Below are 24,983 nucleotides of genomic sequence, written 5' to 3'. Positions count from 1 at the left end.
GCCTGAGTGCGGCAGAGCTCCCAGGAATCAGAGTGGGGAAGCCGGCTGCAGAGACAGAGCCGAGGTGCGGGCTCTCAGCTCGGGGTTGCCATAAAACATGATCCGCGGCACAGTCAGGCCACTGCTCTTCCAGCAGGGACTCAACAAGCGGCAGATCCGGGGAGAATCCCTTCCTCCCCTTGGGGGGAACGGCGCGGGAGCACACCGCAGGGATCTGCTGGGTTTGGAGACTCCACACTGAGTCATGTGCCAGAGATAGAAACGCTCGGTCACAGGCCAGGTGAGCACCGAGTGCGGCCGGAGACGGGGGAGATGGGAGTGATTGACTGCTTTTCTCTGGGGGTGCACTGAGGAGCGGGGCCCTGAGTTCTCGGCTCCTCTGGGGCAGAGATTGGGAGGCCGCCGTTTTCACTCTCATCCTCCAAAGCTGTACGGAAAGCTTGCAGGGAACAAAAGCTCCCGAAGGCAAACCCGAGCAGATTACTTAGCCAGGACCTGGCAAGGGCAGGGCAATTCCACCTCCCGCAAAGACATTTGGGAACCACAGCAACAGACCCCTCCCAAGAAGATCTGCAAGAACAACAAGCCAAGACCAAATTTATGGATCAATGAGAAGGGCAGAACTCCAGCGCTAGGGTAACACTGCACATAGAATTCATGGCTTTTTCCCATGATTCTTTAGTCTTTCAAAGTTAATTTTTTTAACTTTTTTTTAACTTTTTTCCCTTTTTCAACCAAAATTATCAATCCCTTTTTTTAAAAAATCCTTTTTTTATTTTTCATTTTTAGAGTCATATTCTAGCCCTTCATAGTAGTTACCCTTATTTTTGGTATATAGATATATATAGATATAACTATATATATATAGATATATAGAAATATATCTATATATAGATATATAAGTTGTTCTCTCTTTTAAAATTTTGGGATACAGTTTCTTCTAACAGATCAAAATATACTCTAAATCTCTAGAGTATGGCTTTGTTCTAGTCTCCTGCCTGATTACATTCTCTCCCTTTTTTTTATTCCTCTTCTTTTTTATTTCAACCAACTTCTTATCTTATCAATTCCTTTTACAAAATCTTTTATAATTTTCATATTTACAGTCATATTCCATCCCTTCATCGTATGAACCCTTATTTTTGTACATATATAAGTTTTTTGTTCTTTAAAATTTTAGGAGGCACTTTGTTCTAACACACCAAAATACGCCCAAAATCTAATGTGTGGCACTGATCTATGCACCAGCCTGACCATATTTGATCCTATTCTGTTTTCTTTGTTTTGTTTTGTTTTTGTTTGTTTGTTATCTTTTTCTTTTTCTTTTTCTTTTTCTTTCTTTCCCTTTCTTTTCCCCCAGTTTCAGGTCTTTTTTGATTTGTTTAGTGTATATTTTCTGGGGATATTGTTACCCTGTTAGCATTCTGTTCTCTCATTCATCTATTCTCCTCTGGACAAAATGACAAGATGGAAAAAATCACATCAACAAAAAGAACAAGAGACAGTACCGACTGCCAGGGACCTAATCAATAGACATTAATAAGATGTCGGAACTAGAGTTCAGAATGATGATTTTAAAGATACTAGCTGGGCTTGGAAAAAGCATGGAAGTTATCAGAGAAACCCTTTCTGGAGAAATAAAAGAACTAAAATCTAATCAAGTTGAAATCAAAAAGGCAATGCACCTCAAGAATGAGGTGCAATCAAAAATGGAGGCTTTAACTACTAGGATAAACGAGGCAGAAGAGAGAATTAGTGATATAGGAGACCAAATGATGGAAAATAAAGAAGCTGAGAAAAAGATTAACAACTACTGGATCATGAGGGCAGAATTCAAGAGATAAGCGATACCATAAGACGAAACAATATTAGAATAACTGGGATCCCAGAAGAAGAAGAAAGAGAGAGAGAGGCAGAAGGTATACTGGAGCAAAATATAGCAGAGACCTTCCCTAATTTGGGGAAGGAAACAGGCATCAAAATCCAGGAGGCACACAGAACCCCTCTCAAAATCAATAAAAATAGGTCAACACCCCGACAACTAATAGTAAAACTTATGAGCCTCAGAGGCAAAGAGAAGATCCTGAAAGCAGCTCGGGACAAGAGATCTGTAACCTACAGTGGTAGAAACATTAGATTGGCAACAGACCTATCCACAGAGACCTGGCAGGCCAGAAAGGACTGGCATGATATATTCAGAGCACTAAATGAGAAAAATATGCAGCCAAGAATACTATATCCAGCTACGCTGTCATTGAAAATAGAAGGAGAGATAAAAAGCTTCCAGGACAAACAAAAACTGAAGGAATTAGCAAACATGAAACCAGCTCTACAAGAAATATTGAAAGGGGTCCTCTAAGCAAAGAGAGAGCCTAAAAGGAACATAGACAGAAAGGAACACAGACAATTTACGGTAACAGTCACCTTACAGGCAATACAATGACACTAAATTCGTATCTTTCAATACTTACCCTGAATGTAAATGGGCTAAGTGCCCCAAACAAAAGACACAGGCTAACAGATTGGATAAAAAAACAAGACCCATCGATATACTGTCTGCAAGAGACTGATTTTAGACCCAAAGACACCCCCAGATAGAAAGTGAGAGGGTGGAAATCCATTTACCATACTAACGGACACCAAAAGAAAGCTGGGGTGGCAATCCTTATATCAGACAAATTAGATTTCAAACCAAAGACTGTAATAAGAGATGAGGAAGGACACTATATCCTACTTAAAGAGCCTATCAACAAGAAAATCTAATGATTGTAAATATCTATGCCCCTAACATGGGAACAGCCAATTATATTAGGCAATTAATAACAAAAGCAAAGAAACACATCAACAACAATAATAGTAGGGGACATTAACACCCCCCTGACTGAAATGGACAGATCATCTAAGCAAAAGATCAACAAGGAAATAAAGACTTTAAATGACACACTGGACCAAATGGACTTCACGGATATATTCAGAACATTCCATCCCAAAGCAATAGAATACACATTCTTCTCTAGTGCCTACGGAACATTCTCCAGAATAGATCACATCCTAGGTCACACATCCTAGATCACATCCTAGGTCACAAATCTCAGCTGGTACCCAAAGACTGGGATCATTTCCTGTGTATTTTCAGACCACAATGCTTTGAAACTAGAACTAAATCACAAGAGGAAAGTCGGAAAGAACCCAAATACATGGAGGCTAAAGAGCATCCTACTGAAGAATGAATGGGTCAACCAGGAAATTAAAGAAGAATTAAAAAAATTCATGGAAACCAATGAAAATGAAAACACAACTGTTCAAAATCTTTGGGATGCAGCAAAGGCAGTCCAGAGAGGAAAGTATATAGCAATACAACCCTTTCTCAAGAAACAAGAGAGGGCTCAAATACACAACATAACCCTACAACTAAAGGAGCTGGAGAAAGAACCACAAATAAAGCCTAAACCCAGCAGGAGAAGAGAAATAATAAAGATCAGAGCAGAAATCAATGAAATAGAAACCAAAAGAACAGTAGAACAGATCAACGAAACTAGGAGCTTGTTCTTTGAAGAATTAACAAGATTGATAAACCCCTGGCCAGACTGATCAAAAAGAAAAGAGAAATGACCCAAATCAACAAAATCATGAATGAAAGAGGAGAGATCACAACCAACACTGAAGAAATACAATTATAAGAACATATTATGAGCAACTCTATGCCAGCAAATTAGATAACCTGGAAGAAATGGATGCATTCCTAGAGATGTATCAACTACCAAAACTGAACCAGGAAGAAAGAGAAAACCTGAACAGACCTATAACCACTAAGGAAATTGAAGCAGTCATCAAAAATCTCCCAACAAACAAAAGCCCAGGGCCAGATGGCTTCCCAGGGGAATTCTACCAAACATTTAAAGAAGAATTAATACCTATCCTTCTGAAACTGTTCCAAAAAATAGAAATAGAAGGAAAACTTCCAAACTCATTTTATGAGGCCACCATTACCTTGATCCCAAAACCAAAGACCCTATCAAAAAGGAGAACCACAGACCAATATCCTTGATGAACATGGATGCAAAAATTCTCACCAAAATACTAGCCAATAGGGTCCAACAGTACATTAAAAGGATTATTCACAATGACCAAGTGGGATTGATCCCTGGTCTGCAAGACTGGTTCAACATCCGCAAATCAATCAATGTGATACAATACATTAATAAAAGAAAGACCAAGAACCACAGGATCCTCTCAATAGATGCAGAAAAAGCATCTGACAAAGTACAGCATCCTTTCCTGAGCAAAACTCTTCAGAGTATAGGCATAGAGGGTATATACCTCAATATCATAAAAGCCATCTATGAAAAACCCACCACGAATATCATTCTCAATGGGAAAAAACTGAGAGCTTTCCCCCTAAGGTCAGGAACGCAGCAGGGATGTCCACTATCACCACTGCTATTCAACATAGTACTAGAAGTCCTAGCTACAGCAATCAAACAACAAAAAGAAATAAAAGGCATCCGAATCAGCAAAGAAGTCAAACTCTCAACTCTTTGCAGATGATACTTTATGTGGAAAACCCAAAAGACTCCACCCCAAAACTGCTAGAACTCATACAGGAATTCAATAATGTGGCAGGATATAAAATCAATGCACAGAAATCAGTGGCAGTCCTATAGAACAACAAGACAGAAGAAAGAGAAATTAAGGAGTCAATCCCATTTACAATTGTACCCAAAACCATAAGATTCCTAGGAATAAATCTAACCAAAGAGGCAAAGGATCTGTACTCAGAAAACTATAAAATACTCATGAAAGAAATTGAGCAAGACACAAAGAAATGGAAAAACGTTCCGTGCTCATAGATTGGAAGAACAAATATTGTGAAGATGTCAGTGCTACCTAGAGCAATCTACACATTTAATGCAATCCCTATCAAAATACCATCCACTTTTTTCAAAGAAATGGAACAAATAATCCTAAAATTTGTATGGAAACAGACAAGACCCCAAATAGCCAGAGGAATGTTGAAAAAGAAAAGCAAAGCTGGCGGCATCACAATTCCGGACTTCCAGCTCTATTACAAAGCTGTCATCATCAAGGCAGTATGGTACTGGCACAAAAACAGACACATAGATCAATGGAACCGAATAGAGAGCCCAGAAATGGACCCTCAACTCTATGGTCAACTCATCTTCGACAAAGCAGGAACAAATGTCCAATGGAAAAAAGACAGTCTCTTCAACAAATGGTGTTGGGAAAATTGGACAGCCACATGCAGAAGAATGAAACTGGACCATTTCCTTACACCACACGCAAAAATAGATTCAAAATGGTTGAAAGACCTAAATGTGAGATAGGAGTCCATCAAAATCCTAGAGGAGAACACAGGCAGCAACGTCTTCGACCTCAGGCGCAGCAACTTATTCCTAGAAACGTCGCCAAAGGCCCTTGCAAGCAAGGGCAAAAATGAACTACTGGGACTTCATCAAGATAAAAAGCTTTTGCACAGCAAAAGAAACAGTCCACAAAACCAAAAGACAACCGACAGAATGGGAGAAGATATTTGCAAATGACATTATCAGATAAAGGGCTAGTATCCAAAATCTATAAAGAACTTATCAAACTCAACACCCAAAGAACAAATGATCCAATCAAGAAATGGGCAGAAGACATGAACAGACATTTCTTCAAAGAAGACATCCAAATGGCCAACAGACAATGAAAAAGTGCTCAACATCGCTCAGCATCAGGGAAATCCAAATCAAAACCTCAATGAGATACCACCTCACACCAGTCAGAATGGCTAAAATTAACAAGTCAGGAAACAACAGATTTGGCGGGGATGGGGAGAAAGGGGAACCCTCCTACACTGTTGGTGGGAATGCAAGCTGGTGCAGCCACTCTGGAAAACAGTATGGAGGTTCCTCAAAAAGTTGAAAATAGAGCCACCCTACGACCCAGCAATTGCAGTACTGGGTGTTTACCCCAGAGATACAAATGTAGTGATCTGAAGGGGTACGTGCACCCCGATGTTTATAGCAGCGATGTCCACAGTAGCCAAACTATGGAAAGAGCCAAGATGTCCATCAACAGATGAATGGATAAAGAAGATGTGGTATATATACACAATGGAATATTATGTAGCCATCAAAAGGAATGAACTCTTGCCATTTGCAATGACGTGGATGGAACTGGAGGGTATTATGCTGAGCAAAATAAGTCAATCAGAGAAAGACATGCGTCATATGATCTCACTGATATGAGGAATTCTTAACCTCAGGAAACAAACAGGGTTGCTGGTGTGGTGGGGGGGTGGGAGGGATGGGTTTCTGGGTGATGAACATTGGCGAGGGTATTTGCTATGGTGAGCGCTGTGAATTGTGAAGACTGCTGAATCACAGACCTGTACCTCTGAAACAATACATTATATGTTAAAAAAAAAAGAAGAAGAAGATAGTAGGAAGGGAGAAATGAAGGGGGGGAAATCGGTGGGGGAGACGAACCATGAGAGACGATGGACTCTGAAAAACAAACTGAGGGTTCTAGAGGGGAGGGGGGTGGGGGGATGGGTTAGCCTGGTGATGGGTATTAAAGAGGGCACGTACTGAATGGAGCACTGGGTGTTATATGCAAACAATGAATCATGGAACACTACATCAAAAACTAATGATGGTGTTGTATGGTGATTAACATAACATAATAAAATTTTTTAAAAATCAAACTTGTTCTCCTCAATAGCTCCCCAATTTGTTTGCTCCTCTTGAAACTTCTGTGCAGTACCTTTGCTCAGCTTCTTAGTGCCTCTCCTCTGACTTGAAACAGCCTCCTAAAGATCTCCCGACCTTTGGATCTATCCCTCCAAAGGAATGCTCAGCCTGCCTCCAAGTGCAAAACTGACTATGTAACTCTTCAGATTAAAACCTTATTAGGGTTCTAAGTAGCTATCACCATAGAACCTAAATGTGGCACCTCAGCAAGTGAGACCTTCAAGTACTAAGTTTGCTATGTCTGCAGCCTCAGCCCCATGCCTAGCTTTTCCCCCAAAGTTCCCCATAGCTGACGTGACCATACAAAGATGCAGGGTAAGACCCCCAATTCCAGCATCCAGGTTTTAAGGGAAACAGCCCAATTTTCAACTGCTATCAACTACAAAAAAAAAAAAACACAAAACCTTAAATATTGTGATAGACAAATAAAACACATCTGCAAGCCAACTATAGCCCATGGACTATAGTTTATGACCTCTATCTGCTGCCTGCATCATATCTGTATGTTCTCTCTAAACTTGGATGGTTCTCCCTTGATTGGTAGATACTCAAGTAAATGTTTTTTCAATGAATAAATGAACAAAAAGAGAATGTGAATAAGGTGGGAGGAGGTAAAGCAAGGAAAGGAGAGATAAGAAAAACAATGGTGAGTAAAGCCTGAGAAATCAAAACTTGCCCCTTTGTGCCCTGGGCAGGTTCCCAGAGGGGTCAGTGATGGCCACACCAGTATACAGGGGGCCAGTGCTGGATGAGAGCAGCATCCCAAAGGGATGCCAGAGCACAGTGCTGGCAACGACAGCGGCTTAAACTTACTAAAATCAAAGAGCCAACTTACTAAAAATCATTTGATACACATTTTTATATGCATTTAAAATTTATTTTTTTTAAGATTTATTTATTCATTGGTCAGAGAGAGGGAGAGAGAGAGCACAAGCAGAGGGAGTGGCAGGCAGAGCAGGCAGAGAGAAAAGCAGGCTCCCTGCTGAGCAAGCCATCCCAGGACCCTGGGATCATCACCTGAGCCGAAGGCAGACGCTTAACCAACTGAGCCATCCAGGTGTCCCTAAAATTTTTTTCTTTTTTTTTTTTCTTTTTCAAGTCTTTATTTAAATTCCAGTTAGTTAACATATAGTGTAATATTAGTCTCAGGTATAGAACTTAGTGATTTATCACTTATATCCAACACCTGGTGCTCATCCTTAATCTCCATCACCCAGCTAACCCATCCCCCACCCACCCCCCCTCCAGCAACCTTCAGTTTGTCTCTGGTTTGTCTCTTCCCCTCCCCCCACGCCCATATTCATCTGTTTTGTTTCTTAAATTCCACATATGCAAAAAGAAGACAGAGCTAATGTCAGTAAACTTTAAACTTCATTTTCAAGACCACAAGAGTAAGCTAGTGTTTCAAGGGCCGGAAATAGAAAGCGAATGGCTCAATCCCAGTTTTTGTAGTTTCTTCCATATAGAATTACAAAATAAGACAAAGGAAGGCTGGCCATTGGCAGAGAGAGAAATTAGATTTTTGTTTTCAAGAAGAGCAGAAACCCCATGAATATTTAAACTTCTACTCTAGTCAGCTTCATAATTCAAACTTGAAACAAAAATTTTGACCCAGGGCGCCTGGGTGGCTCAGATGGTTAAGCGTCTGCCTTCGGCTCAGGTCATGGTCCCAGGGTCCTGGGATCGAGTCCCGCGTCGGGCTCCCTGCTCAGTGGGGAAGCCTGCTTCTCCCTCTGCTTCCTGTCTCTGTCTCTCATGAATAAATAAATAAAAAATTAAAAAAAAAAAATTTGACCCATCTACTTCCCTGATATGATTGTTTCTGGTAATCCTTAAGTACAGAGAAAGAGAAAATGAAATGAAATAATTTTCCCACAGAAAGATAGCTTATAGAGGAGACCATGGAAGAGCAGAGTGTTCATCTGGACAACGTGGCTGGCCAGTCAATTCATGAAGTCTGAACTCAAGCCAGAAGCAAGAACACAAGGAGAGTGAAATCATTACCACATGGGAGGGAAGAAAAGCATAGATCAAGGAAAGAAGTTTGTATATACAGTTTGGTATGTTTGGGAATGTTCTATGACTCTAAGATAACAACAACCAGATTGGTCCTAATCATCTTTTAGCCTTGGAAATAATTTCTTTTTTCCCTCTGCAGAGGATGTTCTTCCCCCATTGTTCACCCATGAGATGACAGCTCTTAAGGAAGTCTCTCCTGACTGCTTAATTCCCTGACACCCTCCATCACATCCCCTTGTTATTTTCTTCATCATATTTATCAGTACTTAAAATTATTATTTGCTTACTTTTTTGATTGACCTTGAAGCAGGGGTATGTCTATTGTGTTCCCTGCTCTGTTTCAAAAGCCTGCCACAGAGTCTGGCACATGAAGAGTTAATAAAAGGCAATGGAAGATGCTCTCTAGCACTATGCTAGTCAAAAAAGATTCTGTTTTCTGACAAAAGCCTGTCTAGAAATAGAAAAAGCCAAGGAAGACTCTTGCAGAAATACTTTGAGACCATGCTAAAGATTCTCCATGGTAAATGCCTCCTCTTGATCAGTATCCTTCACACCCACACTGTTCTAACATTGTTCATAGAGAAAAGCATAAAATCAAATCCTTCACCACAAAAAAACACTTATGAACAAAACAATACTGCTTCTAAGGGCAGTAAATATTTTGAGTTTATTTTTTAAACATTTCTCTTAGTGCTTCAGGATGCCATGGAATCTAAGAACACCACCCAAACAGATTTAAGAGATAAAATTCCTGATCAGGCAGCAGCACAAGGTTGTGGGGGTGGGATAATCTTAATTCTTCCTAAATCAGAAAGAACTTTCTGGGTTTCAAAGCCAGGAATGAGGGGGAGAACTTTGGTGGATTCTCTGAAGGGTCAAATGTCACAGACTTTCTTAATGCCATTTGGCCATGGACTTAACCAGTTTGCATTTGCAAAAGGACAAATCTGAGAATATTCTTGGGGCACCTGGGTGGCTCAGTGAGTTGAGGGTCCAACTCTTTATTTCACCTGAGGTCATAATCTAAGGGTCATTGAGACAGAGCCCCATGTTGGACTCTGTGCAGAGTCTGCTTAAGATTCTGTCCCTCTCCCTCTACCCCCTACCTTCCACTTGCGCTCTCTCTAAAAAATAAAAAAAAATTTCAAAAATCTGAGAATAATCTTGTATGCACTTAGAATAAAGCCGTAAGCATTTGTTCCTTCAATATGAAATAAAACTATGATGTTGAAAAGAGAAAATATCCAGAAGGTAGTATAGAGGACAGAAGACAGATTACCAGCATAGAGCAGTCTGTCTATACAGCTGCCTACATGGTGTGCTCACTTCCCACAGAGGGACTCCTCTGTAAGCCGCCTGGGGCCAGGGTGACAGGGCTTCCTGTCTTTCACATTCATCTCCCAGTACAGGCTCTAGCACAGTGCCTTGACAATAGCAGGTGCTCAATAGTATAATCTGATGAATGGGTGGATGGACAGATGAATAAATTATGAAGGTGGCCAAGTCAGGTGCTGTCACATGGAAACAGCAGCATTAATAGCACAAGGATGTCTAACCTTCTAGCCCCTCACCATATGAAAACAGAGATTCTCAACCTTTAAGGCCCTATTCACCTTTTGATAATGATCCAGTTCTAGATCAGCCAGACCCTCTCCTCTGAGGGGGGACACCTAGGCCAGTGGCTCTCAATGGGGGACAATTCCGCCCTCCAGCATATATCTGGAAATACCTGGAGATATTTTCGGTAGTCACTATGGGGGAGGAGTGCAACTGGCACCTAGTGGGTAGAGGCCTGGAATGTTGCTAAACCTCCTACAATTGCACAGGACAACGCCCACAACAAAGACTGACCCAGCCCAAAATGTTAATAGTGCAGAGGTTGAGGAACTCTGGCATATGCCTAGGGAGGCATATTCATGTCTTTGATCTTTCCCCTTGAACTAAACTTTCTCAACTCTACTCCCTTATCTTCCTATGGAGAACAGAGCCATCCTAAACCAGTGTCATCACTGTAATCATTAATGGGACAAATCGACTCACACTGATAGCAAGGCATATTTGCACTTTACAGGTTGCAAGAATATCTTCTAATAAATTCTCATTTGCTTCTCTCAAGAATTTGGGAAGTATCACCATATTCATTTTTGAGCAAATGAGACTGGATAAGCTAACAACCATCTCTATGAGTCAAAAGAGGTAAAGAAACTGAAGCTCAGAAACATTAAGTGACTTGTTCAAGACCACACTCATGAAGCAGCAGAGTGGTAGAGACACCCCAAATCAGGCTTTGTGCTAGCCCTGCCCCTCTGTCTTTCACCACATGAGCTTCTCATGGAACAGTGGTGGCCCAATGGAAATGGAATGTGAGCCATAGGGGCGCCTGGGTGGCTTAGTCATTAAGCAGCTGCCTTCCGCTCAGGTCATGATCCCAGGGTCCTGGGATAGAACCCCGCATCGGGCTCTCCTGGCTCAGTGGGAAGCCTGCTTCTCCCTCTCTCACTCCCCCTGCCTGTATTCCCTCTCTCGCTGTCTCTCTCTCTGTCAAATAAATAAACAAAATCTTTAAAAAAAAAAAAAAAGAATGTGAGCCATATATGTAATTTAAAATTTTCTAGTAGCCACATTAAAAAGTAAAAAGAAACAGATGAAATCAATTTTAATATATTTTGTTTAACTGAAATATATTCGGAATATTTATAATACACAACCAATATATAAATATATTTCTGTAACCAATATATACAACTATACATAGAATGGTTTAAAATTTTTTGTACTAACTCTTCAAAGTCTGATGTGTATTTTATACTTAAATCACACCTCATTTGCAATTAGCCACATTTTAGTACTCAATAGCCCTGTGACTAATGGCTACTGTTGTGTGTGTGTGTGTGTGTGTGTGTGTGTGTGTGTGTGTGTGTGTGTGTGTGTGTGTGTGAGGGAGGGTGGGGGGGAAAAGAGAAAAGGAAGAGAGAGGTGGGGAGGTGTGGAGGTTCCAGAGGGTAAGACATAACTTCAGGAGAGTGGGGTAAGTTGACTGCTTCAAGTTTAGCAGTTTTTATGTCCATGTCATGTCCTCATGGAGGATGTTCTCATCAATACATTCCAGTCTCCTGTGTGTCAGAACATCATGTCCATCTCAGTTAGGAGGACACAGCATGTTACACAGGCAATGTAAGGGAATGAGGCTTCTGTGTTCTGGCCTATTAAAGATGATGAGGAAGTAGAAAAAGAGAACACAGCAGTTGTGATCTATTATTTTTTAAGCCTTATATCATTTGCCTACAGCTTATAAAATCTAAGCCTCACTATAACCGTGGGAAGTCAGTGTGTCTTATCCTCTTTGTGCAGATTGGGAAATGGACCCTCAGAGAGATTAAATAACATTACTAAGGTCCTAATGCTAGGTTTGAAACCTAGTTCCTGTTGATTTTGAAACTAGTGGAAATCTTTCCTTTGTGCTAGGATGGCAGTTCAGCCCAAGTGAATTCTAAAGACTCTGAAAAGTAACCTGAAAAAACTCCCCAGAGCTCCAAATTAATTGCAAAATAGGAAAAGCCACCTTCTCTCTTCCTTCATGTTTGACATTCATCCAGAGGAGAGGAAGGCAGGCAACTAAAATAATCTTTGATTACTTTTTGTGCAATTCTCAAATAGATCCTCTGAATTGGCCAAAAATGTCATCACTAATGAGTTTATAGTGTGTCAGGCCCTATTTTGAGACTTCACTGCACAGAGTAACTCATTTGATCTTCACCATAACCCCATGAAGTCGGTGTTGTTATTTTCATCCCCGTTTTACAGATGAGGAGCACAGAGGTTAAGTGACCTGCCCAAAGCCACCCAGCTGGTAAGTGGCAGAGCCTGGACGCAAAGCCAGGTGGTCTGGCTCATAGCCACAATGCAGAGTGCCTCACTATGCTGCTAAAGATCAACCCAGTAAATGTCTCTAGTGGGATTAGGGTTAAACTAAACAGCCTGTTGCATGCAAATGTCATGTTTCTGTGGAGTCTTTGAAAACTCCCAACTGACTCAAAGTTCTCTCAAGGGTCTGAACCTGCTACTCTTCTGGGTGAGGACCTATCATGGAAACTCCTATACTCACTGTCATCTTATTAGTCTTAAGTACTATAATACCCCATGAAAAACAAAAATCTAGTCTATCTAGCCAAGCATTTTATCAGAGAAATCTGCCCCAAATCCTTCTCCATGTGCATTTTTTTAAAAGATTTTATTTATTTATTTGATAGAGAAAGAGAGAGAGAGAGAAGCAGACTCCCTGCTGAGCTGGGAGCCCCATGCAAGACTCCATCCCAGGATCCTGAGATCAGGACCTGAGCCGAAGGCAGACGCTTAATCAACTGAGCCACCCAGGCACCCTCTCCATGTGCATATTTTTATCTTGATCAACCTGAATTAATGATCTAATTGTGGGCTGAAGGAGGCATTACCATTCTAGGCAGGATGTGAGGACCCTCCCGATCCAACATCTTAACCCCCCATTTACTGCCAGGGTTGGTTCACTTCATCTGGAACCCAGCTGCCCAGGCTGATGGCTTCTTCTTCCCTAGCTGCTCTGTGTCCTCCAAAAAGCATTCTACCTGGTAAAAATCGAGCTGTCCCTGGATTTCATAGGAAACCTAGCTTGTGACAATGGGAGGCAAACACTTAAGTTGGTTCAACCTCTGGTCTATACCAAAGGTTCTATGAAGGACTGTGTCATTTACCATTGTACTCTCCCTCTGCCCTCTCAACTAGCATAGTAGCTGGCTAATAGTAGGTACACAATAAATATTTGTTAAATTAATGACCTCTCTAAATCTATTATGTTTCTGCATGTCTACATTAGGTATAGTGGCTCTATTTACAATACAAAATGATTATGATAATAACAGCAAGAAATTTATTACTTTCCTTGAAAGGTAAAAGTCATGATAAGAATGACTGTTTTTGCTGAAAAGCCTTAATTTTGAACTTTAGGCAATCATACATATTCATATTCCTAAGTATGTTCTTTGAATCATAATATAAAATACTACCAATCAAATGCAAAAGCAATGGAGAGTGAACTCAAGTGAAAAAAACTGTAGAAAGAACCAAAGGAAAACCGAGGTATGACTACAATCCCACAAACTTGTGGAAGCATCTTTATTGTTATGTTTTCATTTAACAAGCAGAAGGTTTATGGTGCTGATGGATTTCTTTTTTTTTTAAGATTTTATTTATTTATTTATTTGACAGAGAGAGAGAGAGACAGCAAGAGAGGGAACACAAGCAGGGGCAGTGGGAGAGGGAGAAACAGGCTTCCCGCGGAGGAGAAACAGGGCTGATCCCAGGGTCCTGGGATCAGGACCTGAGCCGAAGGCAGACACTTGACAACTGAGCCACCCAGGTGCCCCTGGATTTCAGTTTTAATGGGGACATAATGCAAGTGTTTATCCAAGAGAAATAGTCCGTTTCTAATCTTGGTCACTGCTTCCCGCCCCCCCCCCAAAAAAACCCACACAAGGAATACAATTCTGGTTACCAAAAAGCCTCAGATATGCAGGGCCAAATCACACAGTTCTTCTATAAACTGGGTCTGCAGAACACAATAAACATGATGTGCGCAGGAGAAAAAAGTTAACCGGGTACCCAGGATTACCGGTGACTGCACTTTCTTCCCAACCTTAACTTCTAACACTCCCCATCGCACTTCACACTCTAGCTGCAAGAACCAAACCACAGCTGACCCTAGTGCAGAGACCAAAGAAAGAAGGAAAGCCAGCCAGCCACATGGTTTTATCCACCAAATATGAAAGCTGAATCTATGTGGAGATGTATGTGAGTGGAATAGAATGGGGGCACACAAGCCTTAGGCCAGAAACTAACATCTGATCCAGGACCATTTAAAGACCTGTGAAGAGGTACGTGCTTTTGCTGAGGGCTTTTTAAAAGTTTTTTCTCTCCTTTAAACCAGGGGTACCAGATCACAAAATCCTCAGCCTTGTGGTTGATATGAATATACACCCCAGGCAGCTCTCAACAGCAAGAGCTAATTTCTGGTATCTTCCACTGTCAGGAAAGACAAAGACTATCTCACAACCTAGGAAGGGGGTTCTAGGGAAACTGAAAAGCACACGGTGGGGGCCAGAACAGAGACAAAAAGAAGAGAGCAACACGAATTTTGTATAAGGCAAAATCAGCACAAGCAGCCAGCCAACAGGTTGCCCTTGTTGCAGAATCCATATAATCCAGGATAAATCAGCTCTGAATCTGTTTTCTCAAAACCCCCACCCCTGCCAGGTAACACCTCAGGACTTAAGTCTCTGTCAACTTCTCTGTCCACACGAAAAAAAAGAATGTGGGAGAGAGAGAATTAAATAATAGAAGATACTTATCTACTCCAGTTTACTAATAATGTGGGTGGTGACGCTTCAAGAGCCGAGTTTGGGAGTGAAGAAGGGGAAGGGAGAAAAAGAAACCACAACCTCTCTGAGCTCAGCTGAGGTCTCGGCAGAACAAGTGTCAACGCTTTTAAAGGGCACGGCTTGCTCTCAGTTGCAAAGCACACCGGCTGGCAGGGTAGGCGCGGGGCACTGCTTACCCGGAAGCCCGCAGGAGGCCGGGGGGGGGAGGGGGGGCACCTCAAAAACAGAGACATCACCAGCACCGCGCCAGGCGCGCCGCCCCTCCCTCCCGTTCCCACTAGAGGAAAGCGCATCCAGTGTCAAAGTCGCGGTGGAACACGACCTGGTCAGACAGGTCGGAGCGCGAAGAGGGGGCACCCTTCGAGGGCTCTCCTTGCCCAGCAAACACCAGCCAGGGGGAAGCCTGGAAAGTGGAAACAAAACCAGCAAAAATGAAAGAAAGACACGTTACCTTGTTCATCCCATTCCCCATGGTGGCTGAATGCGAACTCTAGCACCCTTGGAAATGAGGTCGCAGTCTCACTAATGGCATGTTACAACAGGAGGGAGGAGCAGGTGGAGCGGGCGGGGGAGGAGGCCCTGGGGAGGAATTTCGTGCTCGCAGTATAAACAACAACAATAATAATCAGGGACATCCAGGCCACTCGGTTTGCTCCAGGGAACTGGCCTGGACGGTAGGGCTTTCCGCTAGTCCGCCCCGGACTTCCCGGCCGAGCAGCAGAGGAACTGGCGCCCTTGCCGGGAAATGGTCTCGCTTTGCCAGTGCACGCCCCGTGAGCGCCCAAGAACCCCTCCCCGGCCGCTCCCGGGGACTTGTGGCGCTCCGAGCGCGGCGACCGCTCGCCCCTCCCTGCGCAGCCCACAGCTTCCCGGCTGCCGGAGCCGGGGCTCAAAGCGCACGCGCAGCGCAGCGGCGGGAGCCCCAGCAGCGAGCGTTCCGGGAGAGAGACTTACGGGCGGGGGCGGGGCCTGGTGGTCGCGCAGGCGCTTCCCCAACCCGGCCGCCGCGCGTCACTCGGCCACCTCCCCCGGGATCAGGGTCACCGAAACTCCCGCAGACCTTTCCCCTGGGACAGCTCGGGGGACCTGTTACCAGTAGTCACCACCCTGCCTTGACTGCCTCGGTGAATCAGGTGCTAATCAGAGCTTTGGTCTTCGCGGCTCCCCTCCTTGGGTTTTCTGAGGGCGACAGATTTAGGCCCCGGTTGGGGGATTCCTATGGCCCTGCCCCACCCACGAAGACCGAGAAGGCTCACCCGGTGGGGAAAGGGGGAAAGGTGGGCTCAGTGACTCATCTCTGGGATGACCTAACCTCCCTAACGTGGGGGAGCAGATGGCCGGATCTCAGACCTCATACCGTGTCATTGGATTTCTAGTATGTGCCCATCTTCAGATTATAAACTGGCTGTATTAGGTGCATGGTTGTATTGACACAGTTGCTTCTGGAAAGCCCCTGTCCTTGCTAAACAGCATAGTAATGTCTGCATTATGATTGTGTCTGGAGTAGAATGCTTTCTAGCAGAATTGTTTTTAGAATTCTGTCACCCCTACTAAGCTCTTAACTTTTTCCCTGGGGACAGAATCCTTGAGGTAGGAGTTTCTCAGTGTTATTTTTATATTTTTAGCAATGCTCTGCACAAAAGTGCTTCATAATTGTTAAATGAACATACACATCAATCTAATATGGCTGGGCTCACCCCTGATGACCTCATTTCATCTGCTCTTCTTGCTCAACAAGTTACAGCCACACTGGCTTACTGTGTGCCTCTTGAACCTGCCAGGCTGGATCCTGCACTCTGTATGGGCTGTGCTCTCCACCCAGACCTAGCCCTTTGCAAAGCTGGCTCTTGTCTTTGAGGTCCCAGCCCAAATGTCACCTCCTCCAAGAGGCTTTTTCTGACCACCCAGTCTAAAGTTGATTCTTCAGTCACTGTTGTATTTCCCTGTATTATTTCCTTCATAGCATTTAACATAATTGGACATTATCATATTTGTTTGCTTACGTTTTATCTGTCTTACTAGAAAGCAGCCTCCTGATGTAAAGGACCTTATCTGTCTCATTCATTACTATAGCCTGGGACAGTACCTGGCATAAAATAGGGGTTCAGTATATATTTGTTGAATAAATTAATGAATTCTAGAGGACTGAGACCATCAGTTAGATTCTGAAGGTTGCTGACATTTTGTAAAGAACTTCCAGATTCCATCTGAGCCATTTCTCTCCTTGTACACCACATATCTTCTGGGCAATAGCAGGGACCAGAACCCCACATGTAGGAAGCCCCCACTCAGTGTACACCCAAATTGTCTTCCATAGGTTGGATAGAATACAGACCTGACCCCTTGCTTCTGGAGTGTTCCTTCTCTACCACCTTCACTTCCTCGTCTCTCCCTCACCTTCCAGACACCTGGACAGCACATCTATCCCTCTGCTCCTCACCATCACTATTTTTACTCACTTCCTGCTTATGATAACACAACATGGTTAGTAGACTGCCTGGGGAATCCCAAGACCAACCTTTGTTCCTAAATCTCATAGTGATCTTTGGCAAGATGATCAGCTTTTCTGAACCAGTTTTTTCCTCCTCATTTTAGAGAGCATTGGACTGCAAATTTTTGAAGATCCTATCCAGAAATCAATGAACTACTTTTTCCCTCCACTTCAGTTGTGCTGTTGTTGTTTCTAGTAATCAGATGAACTTTCAAGAACATAACCAGTTCATAAGTTGGTACTTTCCCATAAATGGCAGATCCATACACAATTTTTCTTCTGTAATCCATTTGGAACATTTCTGTTCTCTTATTCATTTCTTATAACCTCTCCTAAGCTCACAATCTGTGATGGTTATCTCCTAACAGTCAAAATGGATACTCTGGCCTTCGTTCAGTATGATCCTACAAGATCCACATGCCCAGAACTCATTTCAAATTCTCAAATTTTTATTTTTGGTTAAATGAGAAAAGAGAAGACCATTAACATCAGAAGTCAGAAGAGTCATTTTAAAAATATGTTCTGTGGGAGGTTTCTCCATAAGAGACTGTCTCCCTGCACTCCCCCATCCTATCCTAGAGCTTAATCCTGCCTCTCTATCATCACACAATAATTAACAGTTTCTCATATCTTGCAAGTCTATGACTAAAGAAAAGGAAAAGGGAAAGTCTGATCCAATTTGGGCAACATGTCCTGGTTTCCTTTCTTTTCATTTTCATAGCGACACCTCAGAGATTTTCAGGTTCAGTTCTCATACCAAACAGGTGAACTGCCCATTTCCAAGTGCCTTTCTGTCTTCCTTCTTTTATTCTTGATAGCTCCTGATTATAGAAAGAAGGGAAGGAAAGAGACTCCTAGATGAAGCTGGCAAGTTTCACATCTAAAGTAGAAATTATTTATTTGCATTCTCTCTCACTCATAAAGTTTTTAAGTCATCCTAAGCCTAGTGGAATTTCATCCCATGTAAGATTTTTACTTTCACTTTCTTTCCTGCTGTTTTTGTCTCTCTCAACACAACCAACACCATAAATTTTGGTAATGACTCCAAATAAGTAAAACCTTCACATATTCCTAGTGAGGAGGAATCTGTTAACAAGCTGAGTCCATACACATGTGATGAAGGATAACCAGTTAATGGTGTATTTAGTGAGCAATAACTGAACTTTAAGGTAGTAGTGTGCAAAAGCCCACAAGCAGAAGCTCAACCATTAAAGGCAGCCAGATCATTAGGGGTATTGCTGATAATTTCAGAGAATTGAGATAAACCTCTGCCCAAGTGAAAAGGAGTTATGTAATCTTCCTTGGCTTTTTGAACAAACTGTAACCCAGAGTTTCTCAACCTCAGCATTGCTGATATTGGGGCTAAACTTTTTTTATTTTTTTTTTTTTTTTTGCTTGTGGGGCTGTCCTGTGCATTGTAGCATATTTACAAGCATATCTCTGGTCTCTATTACTATATGTCAGCATCCCCACAGTGTCATGACAATCAGAAATATCTCCAGTCCTTGGAGAGCAAAATACATTTCCTGCCATTATCATCCGAATGTTAGGGCCGGGCACCTGGGTGGCTCAGTCGGTTGGGCATCTGCCTTCAGCCCCTGCTCAGCCAGGAGTCTGCTTCTCTCTCTCCCTCTGCCCCTCCCCCCTGCTTGCGCTCTCCCCCTGCCTGCCACTCTCTCTGCTTGTGCTCTCTCCTGCTCTCTCTATGACAAATGAATAAATAAAATCATTAAAAAAAAAAATGAATGTTAGGGCCACATGGATGACATCTTTTAGAGATGAAATCTCTAAAATCTGTCACTCTTTCCCTCTCTCTTTCTCTTGCTTTATAACAAGTTAAATTTATACCAATAGTTAATGTTAGTCCTCCACAGAATTCTTAGGCCATGCTGTCAAATAAGAACAAACTAAGAACAAGAAGTTAAAATGAAGGGCTAATATAACTAAGGCATGACTAAAAGTAAAAGAAAGCTAATGAATTGTGGAAAGAAGAAAGATGGAGTCTAGAACTACCTAAGTAAAAGCACAAAACATTTTCTTTGTTTCTCCAGAACTGTCTGGAAAGAGGTTACCCAGTTGACTGTTTGAGGCCATGCAGAGAAGCCTGACCATAACGGTAGCCTCTTCAATGACCTCAGCCTTTCAAGGGCTACCAGTTTCCAGCCCTCCAACTAGTCTTTTCTGATTATGAGCTTGGTGTCCCCCTTCCCCTTAAGAGGTTTGGAGAGCTCAGATCTCAGAGCACAGGCATCTGGTGAGATCAGAGAAGAACAGTAAGAGGAATGGGTATGTAGGTAGGTAAGCAGGGCAGGGAGAGGGGGTCAGAGAATCTAGGAGGAGGTAAATGGAGAGATGCGAGCAGACATAGTTGGGAGTCAATAAAATCTGCTATGTGTAGGGTTTCTGGGAGGGTTGGCAGAGGTAAGGCCAGTGTGGAGGAATGGGGTTATCAAGCAGTTTAATAGAGCGGACTACCAGGGAAAGGGGGGAATAAGAGCCCTGGTTCCTAAAAATCAGGTAGAAAGTGACTATTGTTCAGCCTACAGCCTACAGGTTATAACATGGATGCATGTATATTGTGAGTATACCTAGCTTCGAAAATTGTAGGCTTCATGAGGGCAGGGACCAGTTGTCATCACTCTTTATATCCAGCACCTACAATAGTCCCTAGCATATGGGGAAACTTTCTGATGTTTGTTGGTTAAAGAGAGAAAACACAACTGGGAGGTTGTTGCATTTGTCTAGATGTGAGGTTCACTAATAATTCATTCTTTTTTATGCTAGATACTCTATCATCACCTCATCTACCTGTTTTTCCTTTTGTAGAGCAATTTCTAGATGGGATGGCTCTTTGATCTAGGGATGACCAAAGTCCTATTGTCCTTTGTTTTTGAAAGTGATGCAGTGCACATTGGTGTGATGGGGGGGGAGTCCTTGCACACAATGCTTTCATGCTTTGCTGTACTCTTGTACTCTGCCACTTGAGTTGCAGCCCTAGCTGTAGTTGGCAGAGCCCAGTACTGTCTGCAATTGTGCCCTTGATATCATGTTGTTCTTTGAGCTTTGGTTAAGAAACCATTCCTGGTTTATGAACATCCATTTTGCTGGTTGGCTATGGTTATTTTCCTTGTCTGGAACAGTTTGCCTTGACCTATATACTTCCCTATCTCTGTCCAGAAAGGTCTACCTGAGACAACAAACAGGTTCTTTAAAACTTTCCGTGGTTTAAAAAAACAAACAACAACAACAACAAAACCCCACAACTTGACAGGGTTGATGATCCCAGCCCAAAGCTACTAAAATTTGAACCACTAATGTCTTTTTGGATTCAGTAGAATAATTGTCTTTTTAATCTGCCTGACAGTACTGGTATAAGATACAGCTTGGGCCTTGCTTTCTTACCCTAACTCACCTGGGCATGAAGAGATACACCCAGGAGCCCTGACCAGTTACCTTCTATGTAGTACTATGTTGATGGCCTCTAAATTTTCATAAAACCCTATTCAAAGTGACCACATGGCCTTATATCTAGTGGGAAGGGGGATGGTCCCTAAGTGTCGCTGGTCAGAGGATCACACCTGTCTGCATTTATGACACCTACATGGCCAGCCACCCTCTTAAAGGCACACTTCTACTTCTGCATATGCCTGCAGGGGACTGGGGCCACCCAGAAGTGAAGATATAAAGGAAGATGTCAAGGGAAGCCCCAGCTCTGAGGAATGATTGGTCAAGAACAGCCCTCCTCAGCAAATATAACACCTATCTGCTAAATGTTACTTTAAGGTTTTTCTCTAGTAAAGAGCTTTGTGTTTGGTTAGTTTTGTGTGTTTGTTTTCACCCTTTTGTGTGAAACAGAAATTGAACTAAATCTGAAGATACTTCAAAAAATCTGGGTAGGGGGCTGGAGAGAGGAGGGGGTTTCCTCAGAGAATGGAATGTCCCAAGAGAAATTTCACTTATCGTGAGAGGGGAAGTCCATTTCATATGACATAATGGTGTCATTATTTAACACTCTGTTGGATTTTACATCTACTAATGTTTATCATTATTTTGATTAGTCATTCATCATTAAAACCCTGTGAATTATGAGAAAACCATCATACATAAAGAGCTGTTTGGAGTAAACTACAGACCAGCATCATCTTCTTTCTTATCCACACCAAGGTGCTTGTATTTTCTCAATCAAAACTTGTTCTGCAGGAGACTACCTTCTCCTTTGCCCCCTAAACTCTACCCACTACCCCCAGCCAAGATCTCAGCTACAGCCACATAGTGTTATTCAAAGACCAGCACCCTTCAAGCACTGGTTGACTTGTACTTTTTACCATCTCTTTCACACCTGTGTGCCTCATCAATGCAGGACTTCAACTTCAGGTCTGTGTAAATGACTAATGCAAGAACAACAGCTGCAGAGAAATTCAAGCTGTTCCAGTATGGGGGATATTCAGTTAAAAAGAAGTTAATGTATATTTCTCTTTGACCTCTCATACATCCAGTAACCCCTAAGAAAGTCCAAGGCAAAGCTTCCCCTGCTTCACTGATACACAACTTGCATACCGAACAGACTAGAACAGTGTCTCAATCTAAAAACATTTAATATTTACCTTTATAATGACATCAGTTTCTCCTCTATTCTGCTCCAGAATACAAGGGAGTGCTGTTTTTACCTCTTTTGTGAATCAAAGGGTCCATGAAGGTGCTTTTTCCCTATCAATGGCATAGTTTGTCTTGAAAGTGATATGAAATCTTATCTCTACAGATCGAAAACCTTGTGATTTTTAAATGGCAGTTCCTCCTCCTGCTTGTCAAGGTTTTTGTGGGCAGCAATAGGTGGCAAGCACAGTAGATGGGTAGAAAGATAGTTAGATAAGTGATACATAAGACAGTGTGATATGTGGGTATTTTCAGTGCATCCTCACTGCAATGCTTTTTAAGATATGCACAATTTAAAATGAACCTTTGCTTTTAAAATCTCACTATTCTTGTTGCAGTCACAACAACCAAGCAAGTGGAGCAGGAAGCTCTCTGCATTGTGATTATTTTATTCAAACCATGGTATGAAGCTTCTTTTTGGTATAAAAGTATGTTTGTGGGTTTTTCTTTTCTCGAGTAATAGCACATCTAGAACTTTAGAATCAGTGTAAGTGTTGATTCTGATTGTCAGAATTACATAGCTGTCTGTTTTAGGACTGCAGAGGTGAAATGTCTAGTCAAGTGGTTGCAGAACTACTTTGAAACAGACCATGCTCACTTCCAGTTATTAAGTGTAATAGTTTCACAGAGTTAAGATAATAATCCCTTAGCCCTCTTTACCTATTTCCTAAAGAGATATATGGTTTTTGCATCAGTCACTTTCTGTTCTTAACTTTGTAGAATTTCTTTTTTTTTTTTAAGATTTTATTTATTTGACAGAGAGAGAGACAGCGAGAGAGGGAACACAAGCAGAGGGAGTGGGAGAGGGAGAAGCAGGCTTCCCGCTGAGCAGAAAGCCCAATGCGGGGCTCGATCCCAGGACCCTGGGATCATGACCCCAGCCGAAGGCAGACGCTTAACAACTGAGCCACCCAGGTGCCCCGACTTTGTAGAATTTCTTATTTCTAAGATATTTAGTTATCACATAAAAGAGGGAACAGTTTGGTTCTCTAAGGAGGTATAAAGCGTCTATCACGTGGGGTGACCAACTTGTCCCAGTTTTCCCAGGATTTTCCTGGTTTTACAACTGAAAGTCTTGTGTCCCAGGAAGCCCTTTAGTCCTGGGCAACCCAGGACAGTTACCCTACAGCTATGTTGTATTTTGGGGAAATATGAATTCATTTTAAATGAAAACAAATACTTAATTATCATTTAAGCATCTTCTTCATTTAAAAATAGATCTATGTGTTTAATGTTGAAAAGGAGCAGCTCCCTTCCATTACTAGGCAGGGCCGGGCAGTTTTCAGCTCTGAAAGCTTCACATTAAGCAAGAACTGGGTTCTCCTAAAGGGTTGTAATGGGCAGCTGATACTTTCTAGACGGAAATATTGGCTGAAGAAAAGTCAATGTCAGTATTTCTCCCTGGAGAAAAATACATTTTGATCTTTCCCAAAACAAGTCAAAAGTTGTGTTAGGTTCCATTTGAATATTTTCCTAGAAACTATCTCAGCAATGAATCATCTTCTTCCACTTCTTAAATCCCTCACTGCCTACTCTCCCTCAGTCCAGTTACTGCTCTCCAGGTGACATGGTCTTGGATATCCTTGTACACATTCTCCATCTCCAAGCATCCAGGCAGCTTATTTATTTATTCAACCAACATTTATTGAAAACCTATATTCTAGGCATTGTGCCAGAAGCTGAGGATACAGAGATATAAACAAAGCTGCCCCATACTTAACTCACATTTATTTATTAAGTCTTTGGGAAAGGTCTCATACATAATTTCCATGTAATGTTATATACTTTGAATTTGTAAAATTTGCTTTGAGAACTTAGAGAAAGGCACTCATGGAACTGCCTTAATTGGCTCTTATTTCCTTATTTCTGGCATGCAAGTTCTTTATAAACATATACACTCATGTGTGTTTCAAGCACAGGGATTTTGGTTATTTAGATCCAGGAATATAAGATTGGCCTGTCTTAATGCCACATTCTGAAACTCTTGGTTCATAAAGTATCATTTCCAAAACTGTGGTAATAGAGGGAGTGATGCATGTGACTTATGTCTAGATATAATAAGGACAGTACCAGATTGTGCTCTTGCTTAGAAGTCAAAACTGATTTTAGTGGCAGAAATTATTTGCTGTTCCAGGTTCCCCCTCTCATTACCCAGACCCATCCTCTGGGATTCCCCCACCTTCCCACCACGTAGAAACTAGGTTAACCCATCGCACAACTTCAAGCCTTCAGGACTTTAAACCCTGCTCCTACTCCAAGCTGCCTTTATAATTTTTACAATACCCATGATTTAGTGATATTGTGAACATCCATACCTCAAAGGCTTGATAAGATTCCAGCTGAAAACAAGGAGGGTAACAGCTGCTTCATGTGGAGGGAAGCATGTGAGCAGTAGCATAAAAGCTGGCAGCTGGAAAGTGAGTGGTGGTTATGGGCATAGTAGGAGAATGAGAAATTGAAGGTAGGTTAAGGTTGAGTGTGGATATCTTGAATGTTACATCTCTCTGAGAATCATTTATTAGGAAGATTAACCTGTCATTAATACTGAAGGTGGAACAGTAAGATCCACTAGAAAACTGTTTCCATAGCCTAGAGATGATATATTTGGGTTCTATAAATGTAATACTGGAAAGAGAGTGATGGCGGGGTTGGGGG

The 24,983-nt window shown here is 42.2% G+C and overlaps 1 protein-coding gene across 3 annotated transcripts in view; it reads right to left on the bottom strand.

The window, feature by feature from the left end:
- Positions 1-16,028, bottom strand: part of DUSP22 (dual specificity phosphatase 22) — an 87,782-nt gene extending 71,754 nt beyond the window's left edge. For all 3 annotated transcript variants that reach the window (XM_088024096.1, XM_088024099.1, XM_088024097.1), the window contains exon 1: positions 15,636-16,028. In XM_088024096.1, coding sequence (XP_087880222.1) covers positions 15,636-15,656 — 21 coding nt within the window. In that variant the 5' untranslated portion in view covers positions 15,657-16,028. The remainder of the gene's footprint in view (positions 1-15,635) is intronic.
- Positions 16,029-24,983: the final 8,955 nt, after the last annotated feature.

The sequence above is a fragment of the Eumetopias jubatus genome, unplaced genomic scaffold (genome assembly GCF_037043125.1).
Source record: "Eumetopias jubatus isolate StellerSeaLion01/CBP00866 unplaced genomic scaffold, mEumJub1_p1.0 scaffold_6, whole genome shotgun sequence".
In the NCBI taxonomy this organism is placed as follows: domain Eukaryota; kingdom Metazoa; phylum Chordata; class Mammalia; order Carnivora; family Otariidae; genus Eumetopias; species Eumetopias jubatus.
Note: the sequence above shows the minus strand (reverse complement) of the source record. Positions and strands in the feature narration are given on the sequence as shown.